General features: G+C 43.1%; 1 protein-coding gene across 10 annotated transcripts; it reads right to left on the bottom strand.

The window, feature by feature from the left end:
• Positions 1–2,155: 2,155 nt before the first annotated feature.
• On the bottom strand, positions 2,156–10,509 carry Cbln2 (cerebellin 2 precursor). 10 transcript variants are annotated; one of them, XM_029471764.1, is made up of 6 exons: positions 10,346–10,496; positions 9,808–9,852; positions 8,796–8,907; positions 8,165–8,708; positions 5,216–5,335; positions 2,156–5,017 (listed from the first exon to the last, which is right to left on the bottom strand). In XM_029471764.1, the coding sequence occupies exons 4-6, from the start codon at positions 8,519–8,521 to the stop codon at positions 4,820–4,822; spliced, it is 675 nt and encodes a 224-aa protein (XP_029327624.1). In that variant the 5' UTR covers positions 8,522–8,708; positions 8,796–8,907; positions 9,808–9,852; positions 10,346–10,496; the 3' UTR covers positions 2,156–4,819. The 10 variants fall into 10 exon arrangements, with proteins under 10 accessions (XP_029327624.1, XP_029327617.1, XP_029327618.1 ...); XM_029471765.1 differs by lacking the exon at positions 8,796–8,907 and adding an exon at positions 9,313–9,471 and having other exon boundaries at positions 3,310–5,017; positions 8,165–8,685; positions 10,376–10,496; XM_029471757.1 differs by lacking the exon at positions 8,796–8,907 and having other exon boundaries at positions 8,165–8,685; positions 10,346–10,509.
• Positions 10,510–11,792: the final 1,283 nt, after the last annotated feature.

Genomic DNA, 11,792 nt, shown 5'->3' with positions numbered 1-11,792 from the left:
GACACCTAAATGATCACAGAGATGGAGAGACACACCACAATGCATCTAGGAAGATAGAACATAACTCCTGTTATCTGCAGAAGGCAAAGTCATGTGGCTTTCGTCTTTAAAATTTACAAGCAACCCTACTGAGTTTGGAAATGTAAGGAGATTTAATTTTCTGACAATCCATATTTTGTTATAATACTACTATATAGAACTTAAGACATGACAAGATGGCTTAATTTTTTTCTCTCAAAATCTTGTAAGTCCTATTACATTGCTTTTATGTTTTGTGAAGAAGTGCTGTGGACTCTTACATCATGAACACCTATACTATAAAGTAGAATTTAATGTATATGTGTGTGTTTTATGTTTTTTAATAGTCTCCAACAACAAAGCAGTAAGTATAATTTTTGGTAAATTTTTGTCTACAAAAATGTCTAAAATGCTCGGCTAATAGACAGTCTTAATTAATGTGTATGGCTCATCAGCTCACTGATGTCAAGTTATTAAATTCAAGAAAACTCACTTCAGTTCTGTACTTTCTATCCTGACACATTTTAGAAGCACACTCACACAGTGCACAGATCACCATTTAGAATCACCCAGTGCAACATGTTTCCATATTTACACCTTCACATAAATATCATGATTTTTTCATTCATTTGCATATTGTCACTAGATTCACTAGATTGCCATATACTTCTTATGTTGTGGAAATGTAAACACACATTAACTATTTTTATTAACAGCAAGTGGAAAATATAGCCAAACAATTGATAAAAAGGTCTTTGCTCTTTTTGCTGCAGAGGAAGCATGATGTAACAACCCTGTTTTGTTTTTCTTGCAGAAGGTAATTTGTCAATGTTTCTCTTCCATATTTCCAAATCCCTGGAAAATCTAGCTAATCCATATATTTTTATTATATCAAAACAAAAATATCAAGTGTATATGTTACAGTGCTCAAACGCAACAGTATCTGTGGTACATAACACTTTCTGAGTAGGTGGCCAATGTAGATTCTTGGTTATTACGAAAATGTGACTGATAACTCAAATTTCAGCAGTGGTCTTGTTTTGTTTTATATACTTTAAAGTTTTTCTAAACTCAATAAGATTTGGTTCGCTGTTTCTTTTTCAACCAAGTAAATAAACCTATAAAATCCCTATACAGGTTCTGTGAGTTTTCATGTTATTATTTAATAGCTTTTTTCCTTCATCAGCCTTAATATGAGCAGTTACAGAAAGCACATACTATAAAAATGTAGATTATTTCTGTTGCACATGAAAACATAACAAAAGTACTAGAGTACAAAATACCAGATGGTAAATAAGATCTTTCAGGGCCTGGAAATCAGCAATGAGGGTTATGTGTCAACTGATAATACATTTTAAGTTAATAATAAGTAGTTTTTTGAAATATATTTACAGACTGATATGGTTAACATTCATAAGTAAAAGAAAGCTAATATTTAAAAAGTTTATGTTAACTATGATAATGTTTTTCTATGTTGCTTGTGTAAAGACTATATCAGTATATATTTTTATAAGATTTGGCAGTACACACTGGAAGAGGAGGGAGAGCATGAACTGTAAGGGATAGTCAAATATCACACGTAAAAATGCAATTAAATTAAAATATATGGATTTTTATATTATTATATCCCTCAAAATTATATTTACCGGAATGTCAACATAGATGTATATAGCTTAAGTCATATGTTGAGAGTTTTAAAATGTATTTTCATGCACAATCACTTTTCTGTTAGATATTTATTTTAAGTTATCTTTACAACTGCACATTTAAATATCTGCTTTTTTGAAAGCACCCTCTCAATTGTAAAAATCCTGCCTATTACCCTGAACTCCTGTTCAGTCTGCAAACACTTCTGAGAGGTTCTTTCAACAGCCTCATGGGGTAGACTGACTATTTGGAGTCTGATATTCATTGACTACAGATACAAACACTGAGGCTAGCAGTCAGGTATGTTGAGCTCAGTTTAGAAATATTAGGCCATTCTTCTTAATACAAAAACAAACAAAGAAACAAAAAGCACATATATATTTTTTTTATCTGATATACATGTTTTCTATGGGCTATCCGGGAGTGTCGTATTTCTCAAGGATATCACAAGCCAAAGAAATTTTCAGCAAAGATCTTGTTTTACTTGGTGTAGTTTGAAACACTTCTGATATTCAATATGATTTGATTTAACTTAGTTTTATTTCTCAAGCAAGTAATAAATCTACATAATTTCTATAGGGGTATGAACCAGGCAGATGAGGCAAAAGATGTGAAGCAACCTCAGAATATTACCAGGACGGCTGTGTACTAATGTACTTTCTGGCATTCACATTGACAGAGAAGAAAGAAAGCTAAGAGAACAACCATCAGGAGGAAGCTGATTTTCTAGTAGAGAATAAACTCCCAAAATACATTTAGATTGGTCAATTTAATAACTTATTTATGAGACAGTATTACCCAGTGGCAACCTGTACACAATAAAGATATAAATACAATGAAATATGTGCATTATATATTATTAAAGGGTGAAAATATTAATAACAATGGCTCTTAAATCTCCTGATCTCTGCAGTGTAGCATTGTCTTCAAATGAGGTTTCTTACATATTGTAAATTGAGCGTGAAGTTAAGGAAATGAGGGAAAGAGAATTAAAATATCTAAGAATAACAAAACACAAGGGACACACTCCATCTGCCTCCTGTTTATGTTCCCAGCATTAATGAACAGTTCACACTTAGAAATATGCTCCAAGTAGGAGGCAGAGTACCCCCAAATGCTTTTTGGTTGATTTTCTCTCCTCACAAGAAAACATTGTTTTAATCCCATCCTACTTTCTTGTTAATTTAAGGACAGAAAATCTGAGACCTTTAATCCACTTGGAATGATACAGTTCTACACTTGCCTTGTGTCCATGAAGTTCATCCCCATACACAAGTTGGAAACACATGAGCCTTCTTAAGGGTTTGAGTCTTTGCTAATACTTGTGACTGCCTTACCTGTGGGGATAATGTTTGTGAGATGTCTAAGGCAATGTGTGATAAAAGCATACGACCCATCTCTTAAACCTTAGTTTTGTCCATTTCTCTCTCCTCCAACATTTTCCTCTTTGAAAAATACGTAAGTATGAGCTGAATATATCTAAGTGAGCAATATCCCCCCAGAGACCTATAGCTGCATCAGTATTTGTGTGTGTGTCTTTTATAAAGAATCACAATGTAAATTTAATATCTCCAGTTCCTTGGTAACTTGACCTATACTTCCCCATCAATTTGAGAGACGATGAGGAAGGACCAGAACAAGACAGACATCAAATCCATTTATTCTGAATCTTAAATTATGAGTTTTATCATCAATATTTTGGTTACATTGTTACACAAAGGACAAATTAACATCCAGTTTGAGGTCACATCTTTGATTGCTTTGGGATTAGTGACATTTCCTTGGCACACAAATACTGCACCAGGTCTCTCAGTTGCTACTTAATAGTGTTGTTGCACAAGATGCCAAAAGAAGCAGGGTTTGAAAAAACCACCCATGGGGTACAGCAGCCAGTACCTTTAACTGCTGAGATTTCCAGTCCAGGTGGCTTCTGGCCAGATGTTCATCCACAGAGCATCAGTCAGTCAACACAACCCTCTCCTTGACAGATCAAAGGAAGATCTCCAGGAAGAGGCACTGGTCCTATTTCTTTGAAACATCTTGTAATTGTGTGGCCACTCAGAGGCAGATCTAACTCACTACTGAGACATATCCAGAGGAAAAGCAAAGAGAGGATTAGGCCGCGTCAGCTCCGCCATTGTTAAGGGATTCATGAGCAATGAGCAATGCCAGGTTACTAAGGGATCCCAGAGTATAAATAAAAAAATAAATAAATAAATAAAATGAAATCCACGTTGCAAGTTTGAAGCTGCACTGAGAGAGAAGAACTCCAGGGAAGGTTATGCAGGATGTCCTATTTGCTGTCCTTATTTTGAAATATAGGCTTTCTTTTTTTTTTCCTGGTTTCCTTTATCCAAAACAAAATATGCAGATTTTGTTCTGTTTTGTTTGATATCACACAAGGACTGAACATAAGTTTTGTTGTTTTGTTTTGTTTTGTTTTGCTTTTCTCTCCGAGCCTCCAGCATGAAAAGTAAGTAGGTTTGAGGAGTGAAACCTGAGGAAGAAAAGGAAAGCTTCCAGAGGAAAAAAAAATCACAGACGGTACAAAACAAAAACTGCAGTCCAATCGTGCAAAATTTGCTTCTCAGGATAATGCACTTTTCGACAGGTTCCCAATGCCCAGCTCCCTCCCAATACCCCCAAGACCCTAGGGAAAAGCTACGGAATGAAAATGAAGCCATTCTTTTTCTTAAGGCTACACACACACAGAACACAGGTCAAAGACTGTCTGGTAGGTGGTCCTTTGCTGGGCTCTTGCTTTAAGCCCTGACTGAAGCGTGCGGTCCATCTGAGGGTCAGCAGCATCTATGTCATCAGGACAAGATACAACGTACAAACAAGAGAAGTTAGGTCAATGGTTCCAACAATCAAATCCGATATCGACTTTACAATCACAGGTACAAATTGCTCAAATCGATAATTTCATTTCTCCTTAAGACCTTGTCTTCTAAAACTAATTAGAGGCCAGGTTCCCGAGGAATTGTCAATAGTCAAAGAAAATACTGGAGCTTGAGAAGAAAGTCATTCTTCTACAGCAATAATCTGATGGAGGTGGGCCCAAGCCATTCTATCCAGACAAGTTCAAGGTGTTACAGGGGGCAGATCCCTGGGTCCTGATCAAAACCTTCCCACCATCCTGGTGGCTCTGAGTCTATAGAGGAAAAACCAAGAAGCCCGAGAATGTGGAGTATTTCCAGCCTCCCATGAGGTTGCCTCTCTCCAGTTTGAGATGAACTTTGTCTTCTCTTTCCATGAGCAGCAGAACACCATTGCTGGCTGCTTCCCTGGTAACATCCTGGTCTCCAGCAAATGCAGAGATCACCGGGTAGCCATTCTGCATTAAGCTGACCTATAAGGCAGAAGACTCAGCAGGTTAGAGACCACCTCAGCCCCACATTCTGTTCTCTTCTCCCCCTAAGGGTTGTCACCCCCATCTAACTTTTGGAACCCACACACTTGGAACCTGAAAGAGCAGACTTCCATCTGGCTCAGAGGCCAACCCCCTGTCTAGCAATCATTCAAGGGTTCTGTTTTTAAACCTACTCACCTGGATAGTTTGTCTGTTGTACACTTTGACCACGTGGAAGCTGAAGCTATAAATTCCCTTTCTTGGTGCTACAAATATACTGGAGGCAAGGTCAAAGTGGTTGCCAATGTTTACTAAGACCTGAAAAAGAAGAGGGAACAGCATACTGAGGTACCCACACAGCATGTCCTTTCTCAGCTTGAATTTTCTCCATACTTTCAGTTGACTACCAAGGGAGTTGACTTATTGGTATTGAGAATAGATACCAACAAGTCCACAGCTTTACCCAAACAATACAAGAAGCATCAAGCATCATTTTTTTTAAAAGAATAAAATAAAAATAACATTCAATAGCAGAAAAGTATTCAAAAGGTATTCTCATGGCTTCTAATTAATATGGATTCTGGAAGTGTATTTTAATTATACATTCAAGTAGTTGCAATTTTCATATGATATTATGCAGGGTGTGAAGAAAGTAATAGGAGAGAGTAAAGTCAAGACACAACTTGTAAATCCATCCTGTTTTTGTTTTGTCGCTGTTGTCATGTGGGGTGGTGTCTCCTAGGGAGTTCGGCCTGATGCTATGTTTAATGCATAAAACTTCATGTGGAACAGAGAGAGAAAAGATAATGGAACAGCAGAACAGGCCCTTCCATGATTTCACATGAGTAGGGGTAAGATGTGGTATTAACTCCCTAGGCACCAGGAAAGAATGGCTTGTCTAAGGTTTCCCTGTCCAGTGGGCCCCAACCTCTGGCAATACACAGTAGGTGCCTCATAATTAGTGCTCAATGGTGAGTTTGGTTAGGGAGCACTGGCTGCTGGCCTGTTAAAATTCATTCCCTGCTAAGCAGTGCTTGCTTTGTTGGCTGAAGGAGGGGGATCATGTAAAAAAAGCTTGAACAGACCAAGTCCCTTGAACTGGTAGCTTGGACACTCCTAGTATGAAGTAAGGGAATCCCCACAGCCAGAAAAAATCCCCACAGCAGAGGATTGTGTGGCCCTGCAGGCGGTCTTCCTCAAGCAAAGAGGAGTAAGCACAGGAATGTGAAGTACCAAGCTCCCCATATCACTCCCCTTCTCTTCAAAATGCAATCTTGCTACTTTGTCTGCATTTGGTTTCCATCTCTCCTCCAGAAAAAAAAAAAATCAACTCTTTAAAATAATAAAATGGCCTGCTGGCGTTTTATGCTTACAAAATAAACAGCTAGCTAGACTAAAACTCTGGACTGTCTTTTACCTGATCAGGAAATAAACTCTAGCGCTTTGGGGCTGTTAATTTTACACAGTTGTATTGATGAACTACACTGTCTGCCAGGGCAAAGTGGATTGCTGTTAGCACCATCAGCCAGTGTGGCTTGGAGAACACTCTGCATCTTCACCGTGCTGTGAGCATCACTCAGCCCCCTCCAGAGTAGGAGGCTCACAGACACACTCTGCTCCACCTTTGAGGACAAAGCCCCCCTGATGTCTGTGTCCACTGATCCCCAGGGTGCTTCACTGGAGAATGAAGCACTCCCTAGCATGCCCTGTCAGCAGAGCTTCACTCATCTCTCCATTTCCTCCTCTTAATCTGGATTTTAAATTCTGGAAACGGGTTTATTTAAGGCTTTATTGCAGATGAAAAGACACCCAACCAGGCCCTGAGCAGAGGGTCTCCCTCACTGACAACTTAACAGGAACCGGAAAAAGTTGATTCATCTATAAAACAAGATTCCTATTACTGCTGATCATGTATCCAAACTTTCCTGACAACTCCACAAATCACTGTATCTAAAAAGGCTGTGCTGAATATGTGTTGGAAACCATCTTGAAAAATAACAGCAGTGCAAAACACTGGGTAAATGGGTAAAAGAAAGAATATGAACTATATATGCTTATGTCATACTGTCTTATTTGGAATTAATGAAATTAAATGTTTTTAGAGCAACTCCCCTAAACCTTCAAAAGCACGACTTTTTAAATGAATATAACAACCTAAAGAGAGATCAACTGTGTGCATTGGCTGTAAACGGGTTTAGAAGCTGGTTGCTGGACAGAGGGAAAGCCAAACGGAACTTCCTCTTATGTCTAGTGAAGTTTCGAGACTCCATTTTACACAATGCCCCATTAGCACGAGCATTAACTGATTGGAGAAAAGTATGAAAATCACTACCACCTTTTCAATTTCTGAAGACTAATAGGAACCACAAGGGGAGAGTACACAGTGACATTAACGTCACCACCCAGAGAAACGTTTACAGTCATCTCCCTAATTCTTGGCTCCTGGGCTCATAGGCCAGAAATTAAGTGGCTTAAATACATTTAAATCACAGGCCTTTGCCTTGTTAAGTTTTCAGAGTCATACTGTGCATTTATATTTGGACATAACTGTATGGACACCTTGCAGTAAGTTTCATTTACTGACCATAGCAGATATATGGCCACTTTATTCTGGTGTATACGCAGAGAAACATTTCTGATCTCTCACACAACTATTCCCCACTTATTTAAATCTTCATGTCACTGGGTCCCAAATATAAGGAGGTCCAGTCCTTTATCGGGCACCTTTTTGAATGAGGAAGCTATTAAGTGCAGAATCTTTAAGAGGAAGCCCTCTCCCCCTGGTGTCTGCAGATTGTTTACCACAAACACAGCCTTGCCCTCCTCAAAAAGGAAAGCGCACTGCACTAGGTTTCTTTCAGGGAAATGCATTTCATATTTTAGCTTTACCAGACCCTTAGAAAGCTCGGAGAGCCTTACAGGGCTTGCAGTAATCCGCGCCAGGAAAGCTGGTATTTAAAACCAAAACTCTACAATGTGTTCAAGGGGGCGTCCGGGAAAGCATAGTAGTAAAAAGAGCAATGTAAGGGCAAGGGAGAGGTGGGAAAACCAGCCTGGCGCTCCTCCTGAATATGTAGGAAGCCCTTGCCAGCCGGATACCCTGGCCAGTCCTTCACTTATCCGCGGGTGGGCAGTTTAGCCGCTGACCTGGTCGAAGTAGATGGTCATGGTACGGTTGCTCATCTCTGACGGCTCGTGGTTGGTGCTCCGAGTAGCGGAGAAGGCCACCTTGGCACTGCCTGAGCGCACAGAAATGCCCAGGGAAGAAGTGACGGCGCCATCCCCCGATGGGCTGGAATCGCACACTACCAGGCACTTGCCCTCTAGCACGATGGGCTCCGTGTCGTTCTGAGCCCTTACGGGGCAGCAGGCGGGCAGCAGCAGCAACAGCAGGGCCAGCACCGCCCCCAGGCTGGAGCCAAAGTCGGCTGGCTCACGCAGCGCCCCCCGGCGCCCGGGCATGCTCAGCAGCGGCCCTCTGGGGCCCTGGCCAGGCGCGGGCATCTGGGCTGGGGGGCGCCCTGTTAACTTCAAGGCCGGCAGAAGCCGGAGGGCTACCTGGATGCGCACAGGAACGCGCAGGGCTAGAGTAGTAGCCTTCTTTGGGCTGGGTGCTCGCCTCAGATGGTCAAGGCCAAATGATTCTCAGAAGGAAGGCACCTGCGGACCTGTCAGGGCAAAGAACCCAACACTTAGGCAGGCAGGTAGAAGGGGAACAAGTGCCTAGTACTCTCCAGTCCCTTCCAAATGACCATCCACTTGGCTCCCGAGAGCTAACCTCATTCCAGATGAGAAATAATGGATCCGAGAAAGCTCTGGAGCACTGGTCAGCATATCCCAACAGATGCCTGAACAATGTGCTCCTGGAGCCCCGGATTCTGGCTGCAATTCTGTAGACGGGTTAAACAGAATTGGGGACCTCTAAGATTGTCGTCACTACTGTTCCCTGCCTACTCAGCCCAAGACATCTAGAGGAATTAAATGCAGTCAAGGGAAAAACAAACAAACAAACAAAAAGATGTTTAGCCAGCTCCCTTTCAACAGCTTTCTGGATAGCCACAGAAAGAAACACTTCCTTTCCATTTCTTCCCCCTTTACCCCCTTCTTTTTTCCAGGAAGTAATTTTAAGCAGCCCATTTCGAATAAAAATAATCTGCCTACCCCCAACACCACCACCCCCCCAAACAAACCCCAGACAGCTTCTTGGGCGGATGAGATTAAGAATAAAAAGGAAAGGACAGAAACAGGGAAAGGAGGGATGGGGGGTGGGTGAAGAGCGAAATTCTAACACCCACTTCCAACGTCCCCGCAGCCACTGGTGAACCCCCAAGGAGAGCCTGCTGGAGTCCTTTCTCTGGCAAAGAAGAAGAGCCAATTCCAGCACCAGGATCTCCGGATTTTACACATTTGCAGGCTCTAGTCTCTGGACCTCGATTCCCCTCTTCTGAGGCTGTCTGTTAATTAACACGGGTTTGCACTTTTACCCTGTCCCCTCTTCTGCAGCTAAACCAGAGAGGCTATTCCAACACCCAACCCAGGGACACAACCAGAAAGAACCCGCCCCTCGTCGCCCACACTCTCCAAACTCTTTCCAATGTTCTTTCTAAGAAAAGAGAAGTTGCGTTTCGATAAATATCCCGTCTACAGCTCTCACGCGAAGGATAACAGACCCCCAGCCCCCAAACACACACACTCAGCCACGGACTCTCCTCTTACTCAAGGTCCGGGTGATGCTTTACAAAAAGGCGACTAGCAAGCGGATCTCGGAGCTCAGGGGTTGGGTGGATTACCTGGAAGGTCCATGACGGGCGAGTACCGATGTCGGAGAAGTTGTTCTGCTTAGAGAAAATGAGGCAGGCGGGAGCTAGCGGAAGGAGGACACCTCGGAGCACGACCCTTCTCCCAGCGCCTGGCCAATAACTGCTCCGCCCCGCCCTGCCTCCTCTCCTCTCGGCCCGATCCCGCACACCACGCCCCGGCCCCGAGAGCCCAGAGAGCCCCACACCGAGCGCTGCTCAGCGCAAGACGGTGCCTGGAACCTACTTGCTACCCGCTCGGGTTGAGCCGCGCCGAAGCCACGAGCCGCACGGCACCAAGGCGCGCAGTTTGCCTCCTCCGGGTCCGGAATAGTTCCCCAGTCAGTACACTTATCCTGTACCTCAGTAACAGGATCCCTGGGTCCCCGCCTCAGCTCCAGTCTCCAGAAAGCACAGCTCCGAGCTGGCAACTAAGGACTCCTCGCTCCCTCCGTGCTAGAATCCACAGCCCGGTGGATTCCCCTGTGACTTCCCCCTAGCACCTTGCCAAGCCCCGATATCCGTCTCTCACCTAGACATCTAGGATAGTCCTCTTAGGTACCTTCTTAAAACTAGGCGCCCTCCGAAGCACCAGCCGAGTTTCTTCTTCCAGATTCTTTTTCTTTTCCAAAGTCCCTCCAAGTCTTGATCTTGAACGGAGTGGCCACATTCATAATTTTAAAGAGGAGAGGGTACTAAAAAAAAAAAAAAAAAAAAAAAAAAAAAAAAAAAAAAAGGAAAAGTATTTTTTTAAGAGAGGAAAAGCCTCGGTAATTTAATGGTTTTAGAACTGTGATTCCAAGAACTCCGGTTAGTGAAATGTCAGCTTTTGGCAGAGATTAAAGAGACTCTTCCTGCCTGGGTTTATGTGTCTGCTGCTCTGAACCCCGGGGCTGGTGGAGCGCGTTGGCACCACTCGTATTTATTAAAACGCAGTCTCTGGGCTCTAAAGACCCGGGGAGACACGCGGGGTTCCGAGCTGCGCCTGGAGAGCCGGGAGATGCGCAAGCACGGACGAGGGGCGCCACCTATGGGCGCTGGAGCCTGCGGTCCTCAGGCTGTGAACAAGCCTACTCAGTGTGGGGGAGTACCCAGGGAAAAAGGTGAGGTTTGAGGATTTTCTTTTCCTTCACCCCAGCTAAAACAGGAGCTAAAAGTTCCTGTAAAAATGCAACAAGGTTGTCTTTCAATGTCCGTTCTCTTCGCAGTTTACGGCAGTCATGCTGGGTGTTTTTAACTCTTTATTCTTCTAACATGAAATTCTGCCAAGAGGATGTATGCCGTGGTGGGTTATCTTGGGCTATTACCACTCACACAGCAGACACTGAACAAAGGCAAGGCAGCTTTTACATGTGGAATTTTTTAAAAGCACCATTACAAAGACTTTGCTCTGTCCTAGACAGTTTGCCTTTCTGGTAGGCTGGTGGGGGAAAAAAATCCGAATGAGCCCATGTAGTTCAATGGAGCACAGCTTGTTCCTGTCTTGTTTCCCCAGAAGTCAGCACACCTGTCTCTCCTCCCTTTGAATATTTCAGTCGTCCAGCTTCTGCCTTATGAGACCTGTCTTCTTAGATAAAAGGTTTGGAAGACCCTTTTTATTGGCTCTTTCGTGACTGTTCTAGGATGGAAGGCCTAAGCACTGAAAATACCGTGCATGTCCAATCGGCTCAATAGAAAGGAGGGGTGGGGTGAGTCCAAAAGAAACCCATAGCATAAGTTTAGCCGAGGCCAAAGGTTCCCCGTGGGTATTGGGGTATTGTAGTGATTGAGGGAGCGTCTGAGACAAATGTATTCTGCTTCACATAACATGCAGAGCATTACAGACTATCAAATGACTTAAGAATCTGCCAGCGCTACAGCACAGTCACTGGAAATTGTAGCTTGCAGGTACCATGCTCCGCATCGCTGGGAGGCTTATAAAAGGCACAGCAGCCGCGTCTTACATTTGTGAGTTTAACTCAGCAGAGAGGGTGCAATCT

The sequence above is a fragment of the Mus caroli genome, chromosome 18 (genome assembly GCF_900094665.2).
Source record: "Mus caroli chromosome 18, CAROLI_EIJ_v1.1, whole genome shotgun sequence".
Classification (NCBI taxonomy): Eukaryota; Metazoa; Chordata; class Mammalia; order Rodentia; family Muridae; genus Mus; species Mus caroli.
This window is presented reverse-complemented; position numbering and strand designations above follow the sequence as displayed.

Excerpts from the sequence above, each read along its gene's own strand:
- Cbln2 (XM_029471757.1), bottom strand. The coding sequence starts at position 8,521 with ATGCCCGCGCCTGGCCAGGGCCCCAGAGGGCCGCTGCTGAGCATGCCC. Across the intron at positions 5,336-8,164 it reads TGACCATCTACTTCGACCAG|GTCTTAGTAAACATTGGCAA; the intron begins GTCAGCGGCTAA and ends CTTCTTTTTCAG. Across the intron at positions 5,018-5,215 it reads ACAACAGACAAACTATCCAG|GTCAGCTTAATGCAGAATGG; the intron begins GTGAGTAGGTTT and ends TCTGCCTTATAG.